This window comes from Neolamprologus brichardi, chromosome 14, assembly GCF_056152115.1.
Source record: "Neolamprologus brichardi isolate AB-2024 chromosome 14, ASM5615211v1, whole genome shotgun sequence".
Lineage (NCBI taxonomy): Eukaryota > Metazoa > Chordata > Actinopteri > Cichliformes > Cichlidae > Neolamprologus > Neolamprologus brichardi.
The window spans coordinates 7,805,544-7,824,511 of record NC_142117.1 but is presented as its reverse complement, the minus strand read 5'-3'; the positions used below and the strand labels follow the sequence as shown (position 1 = coordinate 7,824,511).

The 18,968-nt window shown below is 39.7% G+C and overlaps 1 protein-coding gene and 1 non-coding gene across 2 annotated transcripts in view; one reads left to right on the top strand and one right to left on the bottom strand.

Annotated features, from left to right (window-relative positions):
• The window catches only part of zgc:153039, a 76,425-nt gene extending 69,615 nt beyond the window's left edge, over positions 1-6,810 (top strand). Inside the window, exons 11-13 of the mRNA XM_006801178.2 lie at positions 1,921-2,095; positions 3,408-3,554; positions 4,352-6,810. Coding sequence (XP_006801241.2) covers positions 1,921-2,095; positions 3,408-3,554; positions 4,352-5,307 — 1,278 coding nt within the window. The 3' untranslated portion in view covers positions 5,308-6,810. The remainder of the gene's footprint in view (positions 1-1,920; positions 2,096-3,407; positions 3,555-4,351) is intronic.
• A 5,495-nt stretch (positions 6,811-12,305) lies between these two features.
• Positions 12,306-12,378, bottom strand: trnaf-gaa (transfer RNA phenylalanine (anticodon GAA)). The gene has a single exon. It is a non-coding gene; the product is annotated as a tRNA-Phe (tRNA).
• Positions 12,379-18,968: the final 6,590 nt, after the last annotated feature.

The following is an 18,968-nucleotide window of genomic DNA, read 5'->3' as shown; positions in this document are numbered from 1 at the left end:
CCCATTGCCATTTTCTATCATAGAGATAAATTGGGCTGCGTAGGATGCAGCTTTAACATGTCATCAGAGTTAATGATCAGTATGTAGTCAGCGTTAATCATTGCTGTTTAGGCCTAATGTTTGGTTCTACTCAGCTGCATTTCCTTAATGGTACCTTGAGCCAATTTTATCAACGTGAATCCTGATGATGGCTGCATGATTGCTTGCATTGTAAAATATAATAATATATATAATATATATAATTCTAATACACTCTGGCATTTAAGTAAGCATAAGCAGCAGCACATGGGCACATTTTTCACAGTAACAGTCTGAATGACACACATCTATACATGCATATAAACATCTTAACATATGTCTGACTATTCAATGGATGGATCTGGTCTAGTGGTTATATAGCCTTTTTCTAGTTTTAGAGACCACTTCAACCATACATTTATAGAGTACTTTATTCTATACACTATAAATACTTTATCTACCTCTCATCCATGGCAACAAAACCATGGCGGTGTCTGGTACAGGGACATGTGTGGATCAGGCTTTAGTTGAACTGGGATCCCTGGTCCTGTGGGAACTTCATCACTGGTCACTGCTACAAGCTTTAGAACAGACCTTCCCAAAGTGTGGGGCCCCATTGCAGGGGGGGCACGGCATGAAAAGGGGAAAAAAAAAACAACGCTTGGACACTGCTAGCACACACAAACGCAAAGCAGGAGATGAAACATCGCTGAATATGTTTCCAAACCAACTTCATTCTAAGCCAAAGACTAGAAAATCTGGTGAAGCATATCTGCCCTTTGGTTTCACCTGCACAGGCATTTTTTGAAAAATGTATTGATAGCAATGTTGAATATTATTACACAGGAAAAAAACAAGTACACGTAAAATAATCACACTGTGACGCCTCTGACTTTCTAAATGGAGGGACAGTAACTGCGTGTGTATATGTAAGCGTGTAAAACCTGAAAATAGAGACAAAATACTGTTAATCTGACTATCTGCCATTCTGCAATTCATCTCATGTAAACAATAACGTGGCGCACAGCGTGACATGGAAAAAGGCACATACCTTTAACGTTGCGTGACAAACTCTGTATTCCTCGTCCACACATAAACCCCAAAAAGGAGTTTTAAAAAATCGCAGTTTTCGGTGATTCCAAACGCCGTTTACGTGTGGACGAAACAGCTGCGTTTTCAAAAATACCCGTGTACGTGCAGATGCAGTATATTTATTTTCTTACTACCTGCAGATTACTTGTATTTGCTTAATTGTTTACTAAATGTTTGAGGTGTGAAATAAACTGCAATGGAGCAAAATATGGGTGTGTGTGGTTGGAGGATGTGTTTGTGTGCGCACACGCAAGGGGGGGGGGATATTTTCTTGTAAAACAAAGGGGGCCCAGCAAACCACTGCTTTAGAAGAAAGCCGGCTTCTGTTGTTGAAGAAGTTGCTAAACAACCTTTCTAAAGATAACTGCCTGTACAGATGGTAGAGGAATGAAATTCATAGTTTCTGAAACCTTCCTTAATGTACCTCATGCTAAATGTCAGGACCAATAAAAGTCAATTTTCCTTCCTGCCAAAAAAACAGACACAGAAAAGTGAGCAAAACACATATATTGGCAATTTCAGCTTGAAGTGTTGTTTTTTTTCCCTGCACAATATCAAATATTATGGAAATTAACATTAAGTGAAAAAACTAAAATTTAGGTCATTGCAAGTTCAGTCACATCTGGATATTTATTTTGGTGGGACTCAAGTGGACTTGAGCATGAGACAGCTGCAGATACAACTCAGATTTAGTGAAAGTCAAACTAGAGGCTTGTGTGGAATGCAGGTTTAGTGAAGTTGGAGTTTATGGGGTTAAAAACGCACAGATTCTCCAACAGCTCTGCTTACATGTCTCCCTTCAACCTTTAGGTGCGTAAGTATTTGCTAATGCTGGACGTGAGGAAGGACCACGTCAAGTTCTGGAGACCTCAGATCCTGCTCATGGTTTCCAACCCTCGCAGTAGCGTGGGCCTCATCACCTTCATCAACGACATCAAGAAGAGCGGCCTGTACGTGCTGGGACACGTCCAGCTCGGAGACCTCAGTAAGAACACCAAAGTTCGATTTAAACCTCGAGAAACTTTTTCATTTATTTAATCAGCTTCTTCTCCAGTGACTTTTGCATTAGGAGGATTCGAAGGCTTACTTCTGCACCATTTCTCATGTACACCCACTCAGTGTGAGAGAGAGACTGTTAATTATGAGCAAAATAAATATGGGATGCTGAGAAGATATTGTTTTTGGATGATTTTAACATGATTATGATATTTAAAAGCAGCAGCGGCAACAAAAAATCTTCTTTCCCTGATAACTTCAACTGTATTGCTATAAAATATATCAAATATAACACTATCACTAAAGTCCTTTCATTTTGGTTCAGTTTAAAATGGCCAAATATGGAAAGTATATGAGTGAGAAATGTGCCTCTATGTTGGCAATGCACTCCAAAGTTCCAGACTGAGCAGTTCATTGTTTAATGGACCTCTTCAGAATGCTAACCCTTTCTCTTTGACATCGCCTCATCTGCTGCTGTCGAGGGAAGTAATCGCACGCACAAAGCTCTGGAGGCACCTCCTTTCTACACACTTGCAGATTTTCAAGGGGCAAGGTCATTGATTGTCTTTTTCTTTGTCTTCCGTGGGGTGTAAAGGGGTGGGGGAGATGATGGCAGACCGGGACTGGCCATGAATGGAGTGCTCCCAGTCCAAATCCTTTGTGTTTCACAGTGGAAAAAAATGATATGTTCATTAGCCGCTGAAGGGCCCTTCTCTCACTTGACGAGCCACTTGGTCTTGAGAAATATGATCGAGCTGTTCATTCACATAATTACACTGAAGTGGAGTTTGTTGTTGAGGATTTGCACATTGCCCTGCTAATCTATTTTGAGTCTACCCATTTATACTTACAATTGTGCAGCAGCTGTTTGCCTTAAAGCTGAATGGAATACATGGCAGCTTCTAGCACAGTTCAAACAACCACAGGAAGCCTGTAGATGTGGCCTCTGGATGGCCCTCTACATACATGCTGATGCTTTTTTTGGGATGACTGATCACCTGCTCGCCTGTTTGTGCTTCCCTGTATCTTTCATTCTTTATCCAAGTCTGTCTACACTGTCATTTGCGCTTGCATCTTTCTGTTTCTTCCCTCTCCTCCATATCTCAGCATGCTCTCTTGCATCTCACTCACGCTCTGCCTCTAATTCCAGCTCTGTCAACTCACTTCTCCACTCTCTCCTTTTACTTTTTGGCTTTCCTGCTTCTGGGTCCATTTCCTTCTCATTCTCTGAATCTTAGCACACTTCTGTTCAACTGTCGGATGTATTTCTAGTGCAATTCAACTTTATGTTTTTTTTCCAGACACTTTGCCGTCTGACCCTCTGCAGGCCCAATATGAGTCCTGGTTGTCCCTGGTGGACCATCTAAATATCAAAGCCTTTGTCAACCTGACCTTAGCTGATTCTGTACGTCATGGTGTCCAACATCTCCTCTTCATTTCAGGACTTGGTCAGTACCACTATTAATAACGCACATTGTCCTTATTTGTTATTAAATTCAAAGGCAAGTATCAATATACTAATATGATTTTTGTTCCTTCCACGTACTTACATTTTGATTAAAGCCAATGCCTAATGAATGTTTTTACATTTACATTATATTATTATTTAGACTGTCAAAAAATAGTTCCTGCTCTTCAACCAGTGGTTTGGTTACTATATTTACTCAAAGTTTCAAGCATTGAACTAAACTGCCCAAACATCCAGAAGCAGACACGTTAACACTCTAAGATGATATGCTGTGTCGGTTATTGAGCTGCGATATCCAAACTGCTATTTGCACTTTTTATCTATGTGCCCAAAATGCACTTGATTGTAACTTCTTGTAGTTTCTATGTAAATGTGTTTATTTAACATGCCTGAAATGCACCGTAACCCTAATCCTGCCCCAAGGACAAGGACTGGCAGCATATCAAAAGAGTCACATTTGATCAAAAAGGTCTTTGCAGAGCCACAAAACATACAGTACTGCGCAAAAGTCTTGAGTTACTCACTAGTTCTATATATTTTGCTTCCAAGGAGCCAGATTTTCTTGTTATTTTGTTCAAGTTGTCTTAAGTAATAGTTCTCCAGGCTTTCATAAGGTCTTTTAAAAATTTACTTTGGCTATTGGTTGCTCTTTTGCTCACTTTCAGTCCAGGCCGACTATCGGACATATTGTGAATCACTCTAAGTCTTCCACTCTCAACATTATAGGAAATGAATGATGGTAATAAAATAAATAATTTGTGCCTTTCCTCTTCCCAGGTGGGATGCGTCCTAACACCCTTGTCCTGGGTTTCTATGATGACTGTCTTCCAAAAGACAAACTGATTGATCCGTCAATGTCGAGCACTAAGTCCACGGATCCCTCAGGTCCTTCTCAGGAGCCTGAGCAACCTCCTCTCTTCCACTTTGTATCCCTGCGGGGCTCTAGTAACAGACTGGACTATGGTGAATTTGGAGACGGAAAGGTTCTAGGGCCCCAGGAGTATGTAGCTGTCATTGCTGATGCCATGAAGATGCTCAAGAACGTGGTACTAGCTCGATACTTCAACAACTTTGACAGAGCCCAGGTTCTCTCACCTCCCTCCTGCGCTCCCGGGAAGAGAGCTGTGTATGTGGATGTCTGGCCAGTCAACCTCCTACGCCCAGACAGCTGTAGCTATGTGGACACCTGCTCTCTATTCCTGCTGCAGCTGGCATGTATCCTTAACATGGTGCGGGACTGGCGCAAAGCTACACTGCGTCTCTTCCTGTGTGTCGAGGAGGGCCGAAGTGTGAGGGGCCCGGAGGAGAAGCTCAGCCAGCTGCTTAAGGAGTTGAGAATTAAGGCTCAGATCCACCCCGTGCCTTGGGATCAGCAGGTGGCACTACACTGGCAGCGTCAAGGCAACTGGGGGAAGAAACCGCTGGATGCTACTACAGAAGAGAAGAAGCTGCAACCTGAGGAGGAGGAGGATGAGGAGAACGAAGAAGATTACGTCAACAGCTTCCCAAGCAACGCCACACGTGTGTCAGATGACTACCTTTCAGCTGTCAACAAGCTGATCCTGGATCAGGCCCGGCCCCAACCCGCTGTGCGTTTCTTGTACTTGCCACGCCCCCCAGCTGACACCCGCCGCTATACTGCTTACCTGCGCCAGCTGGAGCTGCTGACTCAGGACCTTGGCCCTACGCTGCTCATCCACGGCGTAACACCAGTCATCACCACCGACCTTTGAAACGGCACACTCGATGAAGTGTGCTTCACACGCGGAGTTTTCGCAAATTCACTGAAGGTGCGTGGACCTCGGAGCTGCCTTTGTCTGACCTGTCCACCCAACAGTAGTTCAACAAAACACCTCGTCACTCACAGAGACCGTCTGCACTCCCTTGCACATTTTACACTGACGCAGAACAAAGTCGTCAGTTTCAACTTGACTGTCTACATATTTACCATTTCTTTATTTTATATGTGCACTCCAGTAAAAATCCTAGTATTCCAATCAAGGCCCTGAAGGCACCATCATATTCCATTTATGGACCTCATTTCAATATAAGATGAGTACAATCAGATGATGATTGGATTTACCAAAATAATGTTTTCAGGGGAAAAGCAGGAGGTGAATGTTGAAAAAGTAGAGCCAGTCAATCAAAACCACAGTCAAATGGCACAATTGTTCTCACTTTTCACCAGTGTTACATTAATGAGCTAAATCGCTCGCAGCAGGCTCAGCTAGTTTTAAATTTCCCCTTTCCAGAGCTTCCTTCCCTGTTTTCTTACAATAATCATTCTATTTTCGTTTTTTATTTTTCCAGATCAAAAAGTGCCTTGCTAGTTAGGGAGCTGGAGTTGGACTGTTAGACCTTGACTCGTGAAATCTGCATTTTTTGCCTTTACAAATGAAACACCCGAACAATAACAATGGTGCTTGATGCCTTTAAGGTTTTATTCCAAACATCTTGCGTGTGGGATCTGAGAAACACACTCCACCTTTTATCCAAATACACCTTTGTCCCTCCACTGCCAAATAGCAGCCTTCCAACATTAATTTAACATGTTTACAATGCAAATCGTTACTGTGATTATCTATGTTTTATTGATATGCCATTTTTGGTACGGCCTTGTTGGCCAGGCTTAATTGAAGTAACTTCTTTGCCTTTTACCTAAACCATTTCTTTAGCGAGTCTATGTAGCTTTTGCTAAACTATATGGACAAATTTATGGGATATTTGTAACTGCTAGAGTACCAATATACATAGTGGGTCATCACTGTGTGACCCAGCATTCTGTGACAAATTGGATTTCCATTCTTTGGAAAATCCCTTTCTTTTCTGTAAAAATCTGAAGGCTAGGGGTCCGTAAATATTTCATGTAAAATAAATTAATTCACTTCAACTTACACTTGAAACTCTTTTTCACCCTGACTCCGAGATGCCTGTGTGGTACTTGAAGAGAGGTTGGTGCTTGGTTTTGGACATGGCTTGAAATGTTTGTTTGGGGGTTTTTTGCAGTTTTTGGAATGACACATGTTTTTATTTCTCGACCCGCTGGGTCCACTCTGTTGCTACAGCTGGGTTCCCTTTTGGACACTACAGCCCCCAACAAGCAACTGATTATAGAGTTCTTCTTTGTCCTGCAAAAAAAAAAAACCTCACATGCTTTATTGAAAGAATGAAATGTTTAGGATTCGATATATCCTTTTAAATTGAAATGGCAGATAAATAATAAAATGTTTGTATTATATGTCCTTTTTGTTTTGTTATACCTGCTCAGATTGTTTGCAAAAGCCAGATCAAACTTAACTACTTCTCCAAATGTCTGCACTTTGTTTCCTTCAGCCTTAGACCAGTTTATGCGTCTTTGAGAAGAGATCTGAGGGGGTTTTTGTGAGCGCTTGTTTGTGTGAGGTAAACTTTGGAAATAGGGCCTGAGATAGCTCGGCAGCTCAGACAGAGAGATTCTAGAGGGTGCCAGCCAGCCAAATTACTTTGTCCTACAGTCACCCTCGCTGCCAACCAGGCAGAAATGGATTCCATCTCCGTTCTGAGGTGAACAACAGATTGGAGAAATAAGCCCAAATAACCATCGATATCTGTTCAGGAGGAGGGAGGCTGACATTTATCACTGAGGAAAAGACGTGGGCTCTGAGAGGATTGAGTCTGTGTGTGTGCAGAGAAAAAAAGATCGCAACTTCGTTTTCTGACGTGCTTGTTTATTGGTTGCACCATTAATGGCAAGTAATTAGTCTTAAGAAAAATGCAATTTGTAAGTAGATCGAAACAAATACCAATCAGTATGAATCAAACAAACTGATACATAATCCAACATGAATCAAAAATACGAAGGCGTATGCTCTTACAATTTACACTTGAAAAGCAGTTTGATTAGATTTTCCCTTTCTTTTTGTCGTATTAGTTTTACAATGAAATCATCCCATGTACAAATAATCCCTGAGAGCCAAAAGCTCAGACAGTTTCTGACTGTTGGTAAGAGAGGATATTCCTAATATGGTCATCTCAAGCACACTCCTCTAGCCTTAAGCACAGAAGCTCCACCCAGCTGTACAAACCTGTTCATGAGAAAGACCCAGTTAGAAGAATGCTGGCTTGAATCAGACATCAGGACGATTTTTGGGGTGGCTGTAGGTCAAGAGGGTGAGCAGGTCATCTGCTAATCAGACGGTTTGTGGTTTCCTTCCTGGCTGCTCCAATCTGCGTGCCAGCCAACATATTTGTGCAAGAAAAATGTGAACCTCAAGTCTGATGCATTCATCAGAGTGTGAATGTTAGATACAGAGCACTTGGGCTTAGAAAGTGCTTGTGTGAATAGGTGAATGAGGCATTTTGTATAAGTGCTCCGAGTGCTCAAATAGAGCAGAAAAGCACTGTATAAGAGCCAGTCTATTTGCTGTTTATCTCCTGTTTGATACACTGTGTTTAACAAGCTACTGAATGCCTAAATTCTCTTTATGATTAATAAAGTTTCTATCACTTGAATCTATCACTGCTTACTTTCATTCTCCATACACATGATTCAATGAAAGAAGAAAATATAGACTAGCAATTCAGAAATTTTGCTCATTAAAAGAAAAACTGACAACTAACTATGTTTGGGAATGTTTTTCAGCTGCCTGAATGGATAGCATATGTTGTGTTTTAGACTCTACTCCATAATTCGTCTCGTTTAAATTATTATTATCACATTAGGAAACTGGCAGCGAGAAAAGGATGGCCTGTACATGCACTGCATCTTGAAAACAAATGGTTAAAACATTTTCACAAACACATTTTTTGAATTTTGGCATGAAAAAAAAAATCTAAATGATGCCAAAAAAGCCAAAAGCAACCATCAGTGAGATACAGAAATGTGCTGCAAATGAAATATTACTGTATACACAATGAGTAGCAACCCACACAAAAACATGTAACCCAATAAGCCACTTTTATAAACACTGGAAATGCAAATGTTATGAGTATGTATACTGTATGTATATTTTTTTTTTATTATACACTTATTATTATTATTATTACTATGACCTTTTTAGATGCCTCTGTGTTTGCTTCAGTCTAAAACCCTGCTCTGCTGTGTGCAGCCCTGATCAGAGGAAACCTGTCACCTCTACAGTGTGTCAGAGCTCTAACCACTGGGGATCCCATCGGCACACACCACCGTACTTCATCACTTCTAATTTCTACAGCACTTTAAATTTCATCTCCCTCTCTACATCTCCAGATCCACTTAATTGTACATGACACGCAGATTGCCAGAGTCATCAGATGGATCGGAGAGGGAGAGAGAAGACGGGAGGAGAGGAGGGAGGGGGGGTGTCAAGTAGGATTTGGTCATGCTGACACCCAGATTCAATTACTAGTTAAGGTTTTCGGAGGCCAAACAGGCCGCTGGCTTTTCCTGCGAATCATGTTTGCATGCAAATGTGCAGAAAGTGCATCCTCACATTTTAAGATTTTAAATAGCTAAAGCTCTCACATTGATACAGCAGTCTCAGTGCATTTGAGATATCTTACATACTGAACGCGTGTTGTCCACTTTTAGTAGGATGATATTAGGATTGTTCAGTAAATGCTCAATATCTGCTGTTTTGATGATAACAATCCGTAAGGTCTGCACATCTCATGCAATAATAAAGTGAGGCTTAACATGTTACTTCTACATGGCACAGCTCTATTTTCTAAGCAGCTATTAGCCAGTTTGCATTTCACTGGGTACTTTTCAATCACAGACTATGAACAAACAGTGTTTTTCCAAAGCTTGACCCTCTGAGATATTGTTGCAGACAATTTCATGTTTTTAATGTTTGATTTAAAAGACTTTCAAGGGAGAAAAACAATACCTTGTGAACTCACAGTTAGAAAAAAAGGGGGCAAAAATTATAAATCTGGAAATATTGGACAGATGCCAGTAAAAATGTCATAATTGTTTTGGGTTTTTTTTTTTTGTGTGTGTGTCTCATCTTCTTTCTGTTTTCTTCTTGTCTGCTCTTCCAGTTTACTTGCTGCTTTACTTTTAGGGTTACTGTTTTCACTTTCGTCCTTTGTTCTTTTCCCACACTAGTATCTCATTGTATGTGACTGAGTTGACCTTATTTGCCAGCTCTCACTTGGGTGTATTTGGTATCAATTTGTCATTGTTTGGGGCAAATGAATAGTCCGTTTGTTTGGAAAAAATGAAAAGAGACCTGAAAGTCGAATTTTTATGAATACAGGGGGGTCTAAGAGTTACATCTTTTTAGGTCAATTAGTATGTGTATGTATGAACAAACGCATTACATAAAGTGGCATTTACTTTTCCATTTCACAAAGAAATTCTTGGCTTAGTACTTCAAATCAAATCACTTTTATTGTCACATCACATGTGCAGGTACACTGGTACAGTATATGTGAGTGAAATTCTTGTGTTCAAACCGGCAACCTTCCGATTACAAGGCGAACTCCCAACTCTTGTGCCACGATCGCCCCAATGGGTAAATCTGAGAATTATATGAATAAATATATGTACAATATAAGAGTATATGCGCATTACTGAATGTGTGAATGTGTAAATATATCTACGTGTGTGTGTGTGTGTATGTAATAAAAATGTATATATATATATATATATATATATATATATATATATATATATATATATATATATATTCTTTTTTTTATTAAATAGAATAAATGACAAAATAAAATATACAGAGGTTGGCAGTTGGCAAATGGCTGTTTCCATCTTGAGCTGGTGATGTCACCCATCCACTTTGATATTGTAATATTGTGGCCTTGCCTTCTGACAGACCTTCAATCTCAAGGTGAAAGCACAAGTAATCTCTGAGTAAAAAGAAGTTAATAGATATTTAAGAATCAAAACAACTAGCAAGTATTAGTTATTTTTATTTTGGGAATTTAGGCCATACAATAAGGATTCACAGCCGCCAAGTTTAGTAAATAAGTAGATAGTGGCCTCATGTAATAATGGCACTATCCGACTGAATTTAGTTCATGTTGATTTAGTCAAAACCAAAAATAAATCTGATCAGTATGAGCTGTTGGCAAATAACCTAAACTTGAACTAGGGTTTAGGTGTGTTCCCGCTTACCCTGGCATTCACGCATTGAGCTGCAGACTCTCGTAACACATCCGAGTAGCTCTTCCCTAGACACATCAGAAGCCTCAGTACATGGATTATCCACATTGTCCCTTAGGTGAGCAACCCAAAAGAATGAGGGGTATTCCCTGTACTGAACACATAGGTCAGTTGCTATTTTGACAAATCTGAATGCACTGTGAAGTCACAATTTGAAGACAAGCAGGAAAACCCATAAAACAGTCCCCACTGTCTGCATCGGGAGTGAAGGCAGCAAATGGAGAAGGGCCTGTAACAATACACAAACTTGCAGAGTAGGCCCATACTAACTCCAAAAGCCTTAGACAGTAAAATAGGGCAAAATATAGGATTTAACATCTCAGGTAATAAACTGAATGGTGGCTTTATTAAATTAGAACATAGAGAAGGATGCAGACTCCTACTTGGACTTCTCTGAGGTGAGGGAAGGAAAATGGGGAAAAAAACATTCATAAAGCATAGATTGCCACATTCTGGGGTCAATAGTGGGAACTTGTTTATAGGTGTAGGGAGGAAAGGGAGGGCAGGGTATGATTCTGTTTAAGACCATAGTAAAGGTCAGAGTAGTTGAAATAGCTCCGTGTACAACACTGCAATTGGCACATGTTGCTTTGGTAAAAAAACAAAATTAGTAAGGAACTAAACACTGTTGGAACATGAGTTGTCTTGTGATTGACAAAAGAGTCTGATGCTCTTCCATCTGAGCTACCCAGGCTCCAAAAGTCACACTTTTGTCATCTGGTCCACACATTTAAATATATATTTTTTCTGTTCTGTAAAAATGTGAACTTTTAACCTGTTATTTCACTGTATGTACTAGCGAGGATTTGCAGTTAGATATTATTAAATCATTATGTCAGACAAGATGGGAGTTAAGGCATACTTCTAACATGTCTATTTCTTGTGATTAGCAACTCAGTGTCTTTGAAGCTTTTAATAATGTTGTTATTGAGATGCAACAAGGTAGACTCTTGACACTTGCTGTCTTGAAATGTATTGAATGGACTTCCCATTTGGTTCAAGTCCCTTTGCATAAAAGTGTAAAATAAAATAAAACTCAAAATAAAAAAATAAAACAGGAAAGACAAATGTTCTGTGGGGAGATGCTCACCAGGGCAATGAGGGTAAGACAGGGATGTGTGTAACTGGTAGGATTGATTTGCCTTATCTAAACACAACTGGCTTTCTCTCAGTGGACTACAGTGCCAACCGCTATGTTTGACCAAGATGTGCAATATAATTGGAAACTGCACCAAGACAACCCAGGTGGAAATGTTCTGGCAAGGATTTGCAGTTAGATTTTATTAAATCGTGATATCAGACAAGAGCCAATGCAACTATTTAATTCGACGGGGAGACATGCACTTAGCCCTAGGTTGTATTACATAGTTTGATGACCAACCCTACCAAGAGGTAGGCAGGTCAATCATTTAGTGAGTGTTCACCAGGAGCATCTGGATGAGTGCCTTCTACAAAGTCCAACTTAACTTGCTGGACTTTGCTAAGCTGCACCGTCTGTGTTTGGTTTTTGATGGGAATGATCCACTTTGTTGTAGATTGTATTATGAAGTCCTACCAACAAACCTACCAAGGCGGTGATCAAAATGGCTTTGCCGAAACCCAGGCTTAAACTAGGGTCCTTCAGATCTTCAGTCTAACGCTCTCCCAACTGAGCTATTTCGGCATATTTTGAAACAGAATGGGTAAGACTGGGATAGGCATGATTGGGAGGATTGATTTGCCTGATCTAAACACAACTGGCCTGATCTAAACACCACTGGTTGTCTCTTATCCGGTCTTAAAGCTGACGTTATTAGCTGTTTCCGGGTCCAAACTCCACTTAAGGTCCCATAGTCAAATGAAAGCTGTGGCATCACTGAGAGTTACAAACTAAATTCTTTCATCTCTAATAAAATGATTAGTGTCTCTGCTCTACCAGGTGTAACAGTTAACTTTAACATCCAGCCATCCATGAAAACAGAATTTATGAAATTTAACAGAGTTAGAAGTTAGCAAGGAGGTAGCTTGCTAGTTTCCACCCAAAGATAATATACCATGTTCTGACTGAGGGATTTCTGAAAAAATTCAAATGTATAGTTCTGCTATTGCTTTTAACATAAATGAAGACAGAAAACTAAACAGTAATGACCTTTGAGGGGTTACTGAAGTTGGACTAGCTGGTGTATAATGATGTGCTACATGGTGGTTAGCTACACAGCTATGGTTAGCATAATATAAACACATTAGCACAGTGAAGCTGGAGGATGAATGCTAACTTTTTTCCGCTCGATAAAAGTTAACGTCAGGGTTCCCAGTGGTTAGGGACAAATGCAGTTGCATGGTAGGATGCTGTAAACTGACCAAACTTCACTCAGGAGAACAACTGAGATAATCCATCCACAATAAGGTTAGTCATTCATTTATTGCTGCATGGGCTGGGCTGTAGTGATCAGTGTTGCAAACTTAGCAACTTTGTCACTATATTTAGCGAGTTTTCAGACCCCCTTAGCAACTTTTATTCTAAAACGCGACTAGCGACAAATCTGGCGTTATTAGAGACTTATTTATGACGACTTTTTTTAGTTACACTTGCAGTAGCACAGGAACAAAGCAGGAGGGAGAGAGAGAGAAAGAGAGCCAGGGACAACAACGTCACATTAGAAAGGTATAGTAATCATCCACAACTATTTTCAGTTGCGAATGATAAAGGATCCAGAAATCCTTTATCAGTTTATTCATGCAGGCCCATATGACAGAGAATATGCATCCTGTTTTTGTTTTCATATTTTAATTTATATTTAATTGTGTTATGGTGTGAGTGTTTTGTGTTGTTTCACTTTAAATTTGTTTAAAAGGAAGAAGCTGAAAATTGAAATAGTTAAAAGTTGAATTGTGAATAGTTCGTTTTTGTATTATATGATTTATTTATTACATTTTATGTGGAGTGAATAAATAAAAGTATATTTACGGTGGCCCCTAGAGACAAAGCACGTACAAACTTCAAAACAACTAAAAACTCAGAAGCATGTAAAAATTCCAAAACACAACAGAAGTGCTCCAGGATGCTAGGGGCTGTGTTGAGCTTTTGTTACCTAGTGGCTACACAAGCCAGCAAGTACCAACGACTGGATTTGGTGTGTGGTAGTAACAAGTAAATGAACCTTTTTTTTATTATTATTTGAATATATATGAGTGCTTGTATATAAATACACAAACCATACAAGTATGCTTTCAATTGTGTAATTTAAGTGATCTAGGTAGCTGTGTTTTGGAGTTTGTACGTGCTTTGTCTCTAGGGGCCACCGTAAATATTTCTATATATAAAACCACTTTTTTTTTTTACATTAGTAATTCCTTTTGTGCATAATTTTATATTATTGTTAATAATAAATTAATTAAAGCAACAAAACAACCTGAAGAGCCGGTTCGGAGCCGAAAGAGCCGGCTCTTTTTAGCGAGCCGAGCCAAAAGAGCTGGTTCTCTAAAAAGAGCCGGAAATCCCATCACTATTAGTGTCAGACCAATAGCGGTGGTTTTGTTTGTTAACTTCACCATTCACATAAAAGTTTTCCTCATCACTGAACAAAATCTTCTGCATGAACTGAGGGTCCTGTTCCAATTTTTGTTTTGCCCATTCTGCAAATTCTGTGCGCCGATCTGGGTCATCCTCATTGAGATGCTGCAGTAGCTGGAGTTTGTAAGGGTGCCATTTGTGAGTAGCTAATATCACGAAACTTAGCAAGCAGTTTCCTAACTGTAGCATGGGAGATGGGTGATCTCGTAGGGTGTCTTGCATTGAAATCTGCTGCAATGACCCGGTTACTGCGTTCACCAGATATCAACACAATTTCGATCCGCTCCTCACGTGTTAACCTCTTCGACATGTAAATGGCTGTGAACAAAGAGAAACTCATGAAAGAATAAAGTTACGTTGAAACCAAGCACACCATTGTTTTTCTTGTGACATTACCAATAAGTTTGATGTGTCACATGGCCCTCTTCCTATTGAAAAAACAAAAGTTGTATCCAAGATTTCCGACTTCTAAATGGCCACCATGGTCACCACCCATCTTGAGGAGTTTGCCCCCTCACATATACTAATGTGCCACAAACAGGACTTTAATATCACCAACCATTCCCATGTTATTACGGTGTATCCATATAAATGGCCCACCCTGTACATTCGGTTTAAGATGTGAGCTCAGCCGGTCACCAACTGGTGGTGAGTTGAATCAAGGGGCAGGACAGGATTCTTTATAGGTCTGGTGCGCTGGGATTATCTGGAGGAGGCTTCTGTCTTAGAGCTACAATTCCCACATCGTCATGCCACCTGAAGTCAATGGACTCAGCTACATATGATAATGGGGTCACAAAATTATCACGAACAACTGAGCTTTTCTATTAAGTTGGTGAGCGGTGAATGTTGCCAAGACAAGGACAATGTTTGACATTACCTCCCGCCCGCTCCATGACGTGTAGCTCAGTCAGCAAGAGGCTGAGATTACCCAAATGCAACACTGAACAACAGAAGAAATCCTGTCTGTGGCCCTCTCTCTTTAAAACTCCACCATCTAATGCAGTTTAGAGTAGAATACCAATCATATAAATTTAATCTAGTAGAGCTATTTCTTCTATTTTGTAGCTTTCAAGTATATGGTATTATTTAATTTAGTTAGGTCTGTTACTGACGTTGAAATATTTGGTGTCTGGTAAACCTTGAGCCGATGGGCTATAGTTACATTGTGAGGTTTTAAACACTGAGTTTTAAAACGTGCTTCAGATGAACAATGATATGAAAAAAACCCAGAGGCCTTCAGTGATGACTAACTATTTTTAGGGGTTTGTTCAGATTATATAGAACAAGATACATAGCATTAAAACACGTTTAAAAGACATCAGTCTTAAGGAATGCAGTATAGTTTGGACCCGTAAGTAGGATTCATACGTCATCACTTAACAACCAGATTGTCTTGGAGCAACTGTAACAATATAATTTCTTTAGGGATTAATAAATTATTCTGATTCCACTTGCACTGTAACTGATTCGCTGAGACAGTGATGCAATGTGAAATGAAGTTTTCTTCACGCTTACTTGGTTGAAATATTTGAACTGAGTGTCCCTTTTAAAGTGTCTTCTCCCAAGAACTGTGCAGAACTGACTTTGCCTAAGCTTCAGGGAGTACATCTATGTAATTCTTGTCACAATAGACTGCAGGGCCATGCAGTGACAAATTTGACAAGGGGATGTTTGAGTAACAATATTATGGCAGTTTTTTTGTTTTTTTAGTTTAGTAAAAAACACCAGTAATAATCTTTTAACAAACAACTGCTTTTATTTTTATTTTTGCATTGAAGTACAACTGTGCTCCTTTATTATTTAAATTAATTTCAGTTAATATCTTTAACTGCTGCAAATGACTATGATAATTCATTCATAAAACAACCCCAACAATAGGATGTCAAATCCTATCTATTATACACCATTTCATAATCAATTTGCTTCTAAATCGTTTCAAATGAGAGGTACAAAGCTACTTTGAGTAAAGGTTTGCTCACTTTTTTAAGAATGTTGTTTTTTAGAAGACAGTTTAAGTTTATTTATCCAAGACAAAAGATTGCATCGTCAGGACCTGAATTTAAATCTCAACATTTGTGACACAAGGCAGAATTGCTACAAACTGTCCTAACAGTGTAGCACAAGTACTGCTAACAGTATTGATCAAGTTACTTGAAAAGAATAATTAGTTATTAATTACCGATTACTTCTCCAAGAAAGTAATCCAGTTACTTTAGTGATTACTTATTTTCAAAAGTACTTACTTTATTGCTTAGTTACTTTTTAAAAACATGATACACAACCTGAGTATGTAATAAAACAATAGACTTTTAGCCCAGTTCTATTTTTTCCTGCATAATCCATCATATAAAATTGAATCAAATGAAAAAGTATTTTTAAAACTTGTTTTATTAGTTTTAATCTTTTAACTTTATGCACATTGCATCAAGCAAAAATGAAATTATATGCAACAGTCTTTGACTTGAAGAAATTTGTTTAACATTTAAACCTATTTTCTGCATATTCCAGCATATAAAATAAAATATTTTTTTTGTGTTTACACTCACTCTTTCAAATTAGTGCAAGTATACAACAAAAAATAAGTAAACTCAAAGATTGAGCGGTACTGTTGCCCTTAAGTCTATTTTCACCTGTTTAGCAGGAGTGAGGCCCATTGGAGGTCCCGCAGCGGTCGTGTCAGTGGGGGGATCCGGGGCTTTCTCTGTGAATTTCCCATGGCATTAAACTTCTAATCTGCTTGCTCAGATTAGAAGTAAAAGTTTTTGTTGTAGAAAGAAGTTTTCTTCCCATGCAGAGTGTACAGCCGACGCTAATGTTTTTGGCACTTTTTACAGAATCAAACTCAAAGTAATGTCAGTACTTCTAGGCTTTAAATACTGCACAGTCGTACTCTGTTCCGCACTCCATATTATCCATTGTTGATCTACACACATCTGTTGCCACCACGGACCATTGTCATGAGACACTTTCACAAACAAAATCACGGTTTAGTAATGCAGCATGCTTACGGGAAAGTAAAAAGTAATCTAATAACTTGTTTTACAATAGTAATCCCTTACTTTATTCATTACTTGAAAAAAGTAATCAGAATATAGTAACACATTACTTTTAGCACATTACTGCCCATCTCTGATTGCTAATTGTGTTAATTCTACAAGTAATAGAGTGCATTAACATGGCTAGTATTGAGATTTTATAAAAGGACTGGTTTAGAGAGAGAGAGAAACAGAGAGCACTTTTGTAAACTGATTTAACATTGTAGTTATTGTATTCTGATTTAACAGCACCTTATAATCAAGATTGCCTATCATCCACTCATGCATTCTTTTCCTAGCTCCTTTGAATCTTGACTGGCTAAATAATTAAAGAAATAAAAACACAAAGCAATGTTAATGCATTATTATCACAATGTTAACTTTGACAGCCCTAGCATCAAAACATAATTCCACTATGGATATATTCTCGACATGGGGAAACATGATCAGATGATGGAGGTCAGCTGTTGGATAGCCAGATACCATCCGGTGATCCGGGCGTGTCATCCGTCATGTGATGGAGTCACTGCAGCGGGGCATGATCTGTACAGATGGTGAAAGGGCAGCTCAGGGGGTAATAATAATAAAGACAGTTGACCACCCACCAGATGGCCAGGCACTCCTTTTCCACCATACTGTACCTAGCCTCTGGATCTGACAGTTTCTTGCTGATATAAATGACTGGGTGGTCGACCCCCTTACTTGCTGGGATAAAACAACTGCCAGCCCTCTATTCGAGGTGTCAGTCTGCAGAACAAAAGGGAGGAAATAGTTAGGAGAGTGAATTTGGGATTTCCCACAGCGAGTCCTCTTCACCTGCATGAGCGCTGCCTGGCATTGCTTTGTCCACTGGACCAGATGTGGGGCACCCTTTCGGGTGAGATCAGTCAAGGGGCTGGTCAAGTCGGGCATGAACCGGTGGTTGTAACCAGCCAACCCCAAGAACTGCCTCACCTTTTTCAGTCTTTGGAGGAAGGTAGGATGCGATTGCTACTGTCTTATTCATCTGTTGGCGCACCTGCCCTCCTCCCAAGTGGTACCCGAGATTCTGTGCCATCCAGCTGCACACTTCTTCGGGTTGGCTGTGAGCCCCTCCTGCCTTGGGGACTTCAGGACCATGGCCACCCGCTGCATATGCTCCAAGTAGGCTCTAAGTAGGCTGAGTGTAAAAACCCAAGCAGTGCCTAACCAGTCAAGGAGCTTGTTGAGCTGGGGGCATTGGGTATTCATCAAACTGTGACACCTCACTCACCTTGTGGTAGTCAACACAGAACCATATAGACCCATCTTTCTTCATGACAAGAACTATGGGGCTACAATAGGCACTGTGTGACTCTTCTTTTACTCCCATCCCATTTTGTTAAGAAAGAATTTCAGCCAATTCTCTCTGAACAATTTGTCTCTTATGCTTATGCACTGAGACTTCAACCAGCTTAACTTTTTAAAAACAGAGTCCATTTGTTCAATGGTGAAATCTTTGATATGTCTATAACTGAGCTATAAAGTCAGTATACACACACACACACACACACACACACACACACACACACAAATTAACATAGTTTATAGTATCAGCAGTGTGTGTGCTGAGTCATGCTGTGATCCGTGTTGTTCTTTTGAATATGTGTGATGCACTTGCAGAGCTACAGGTGGAGATGAGCA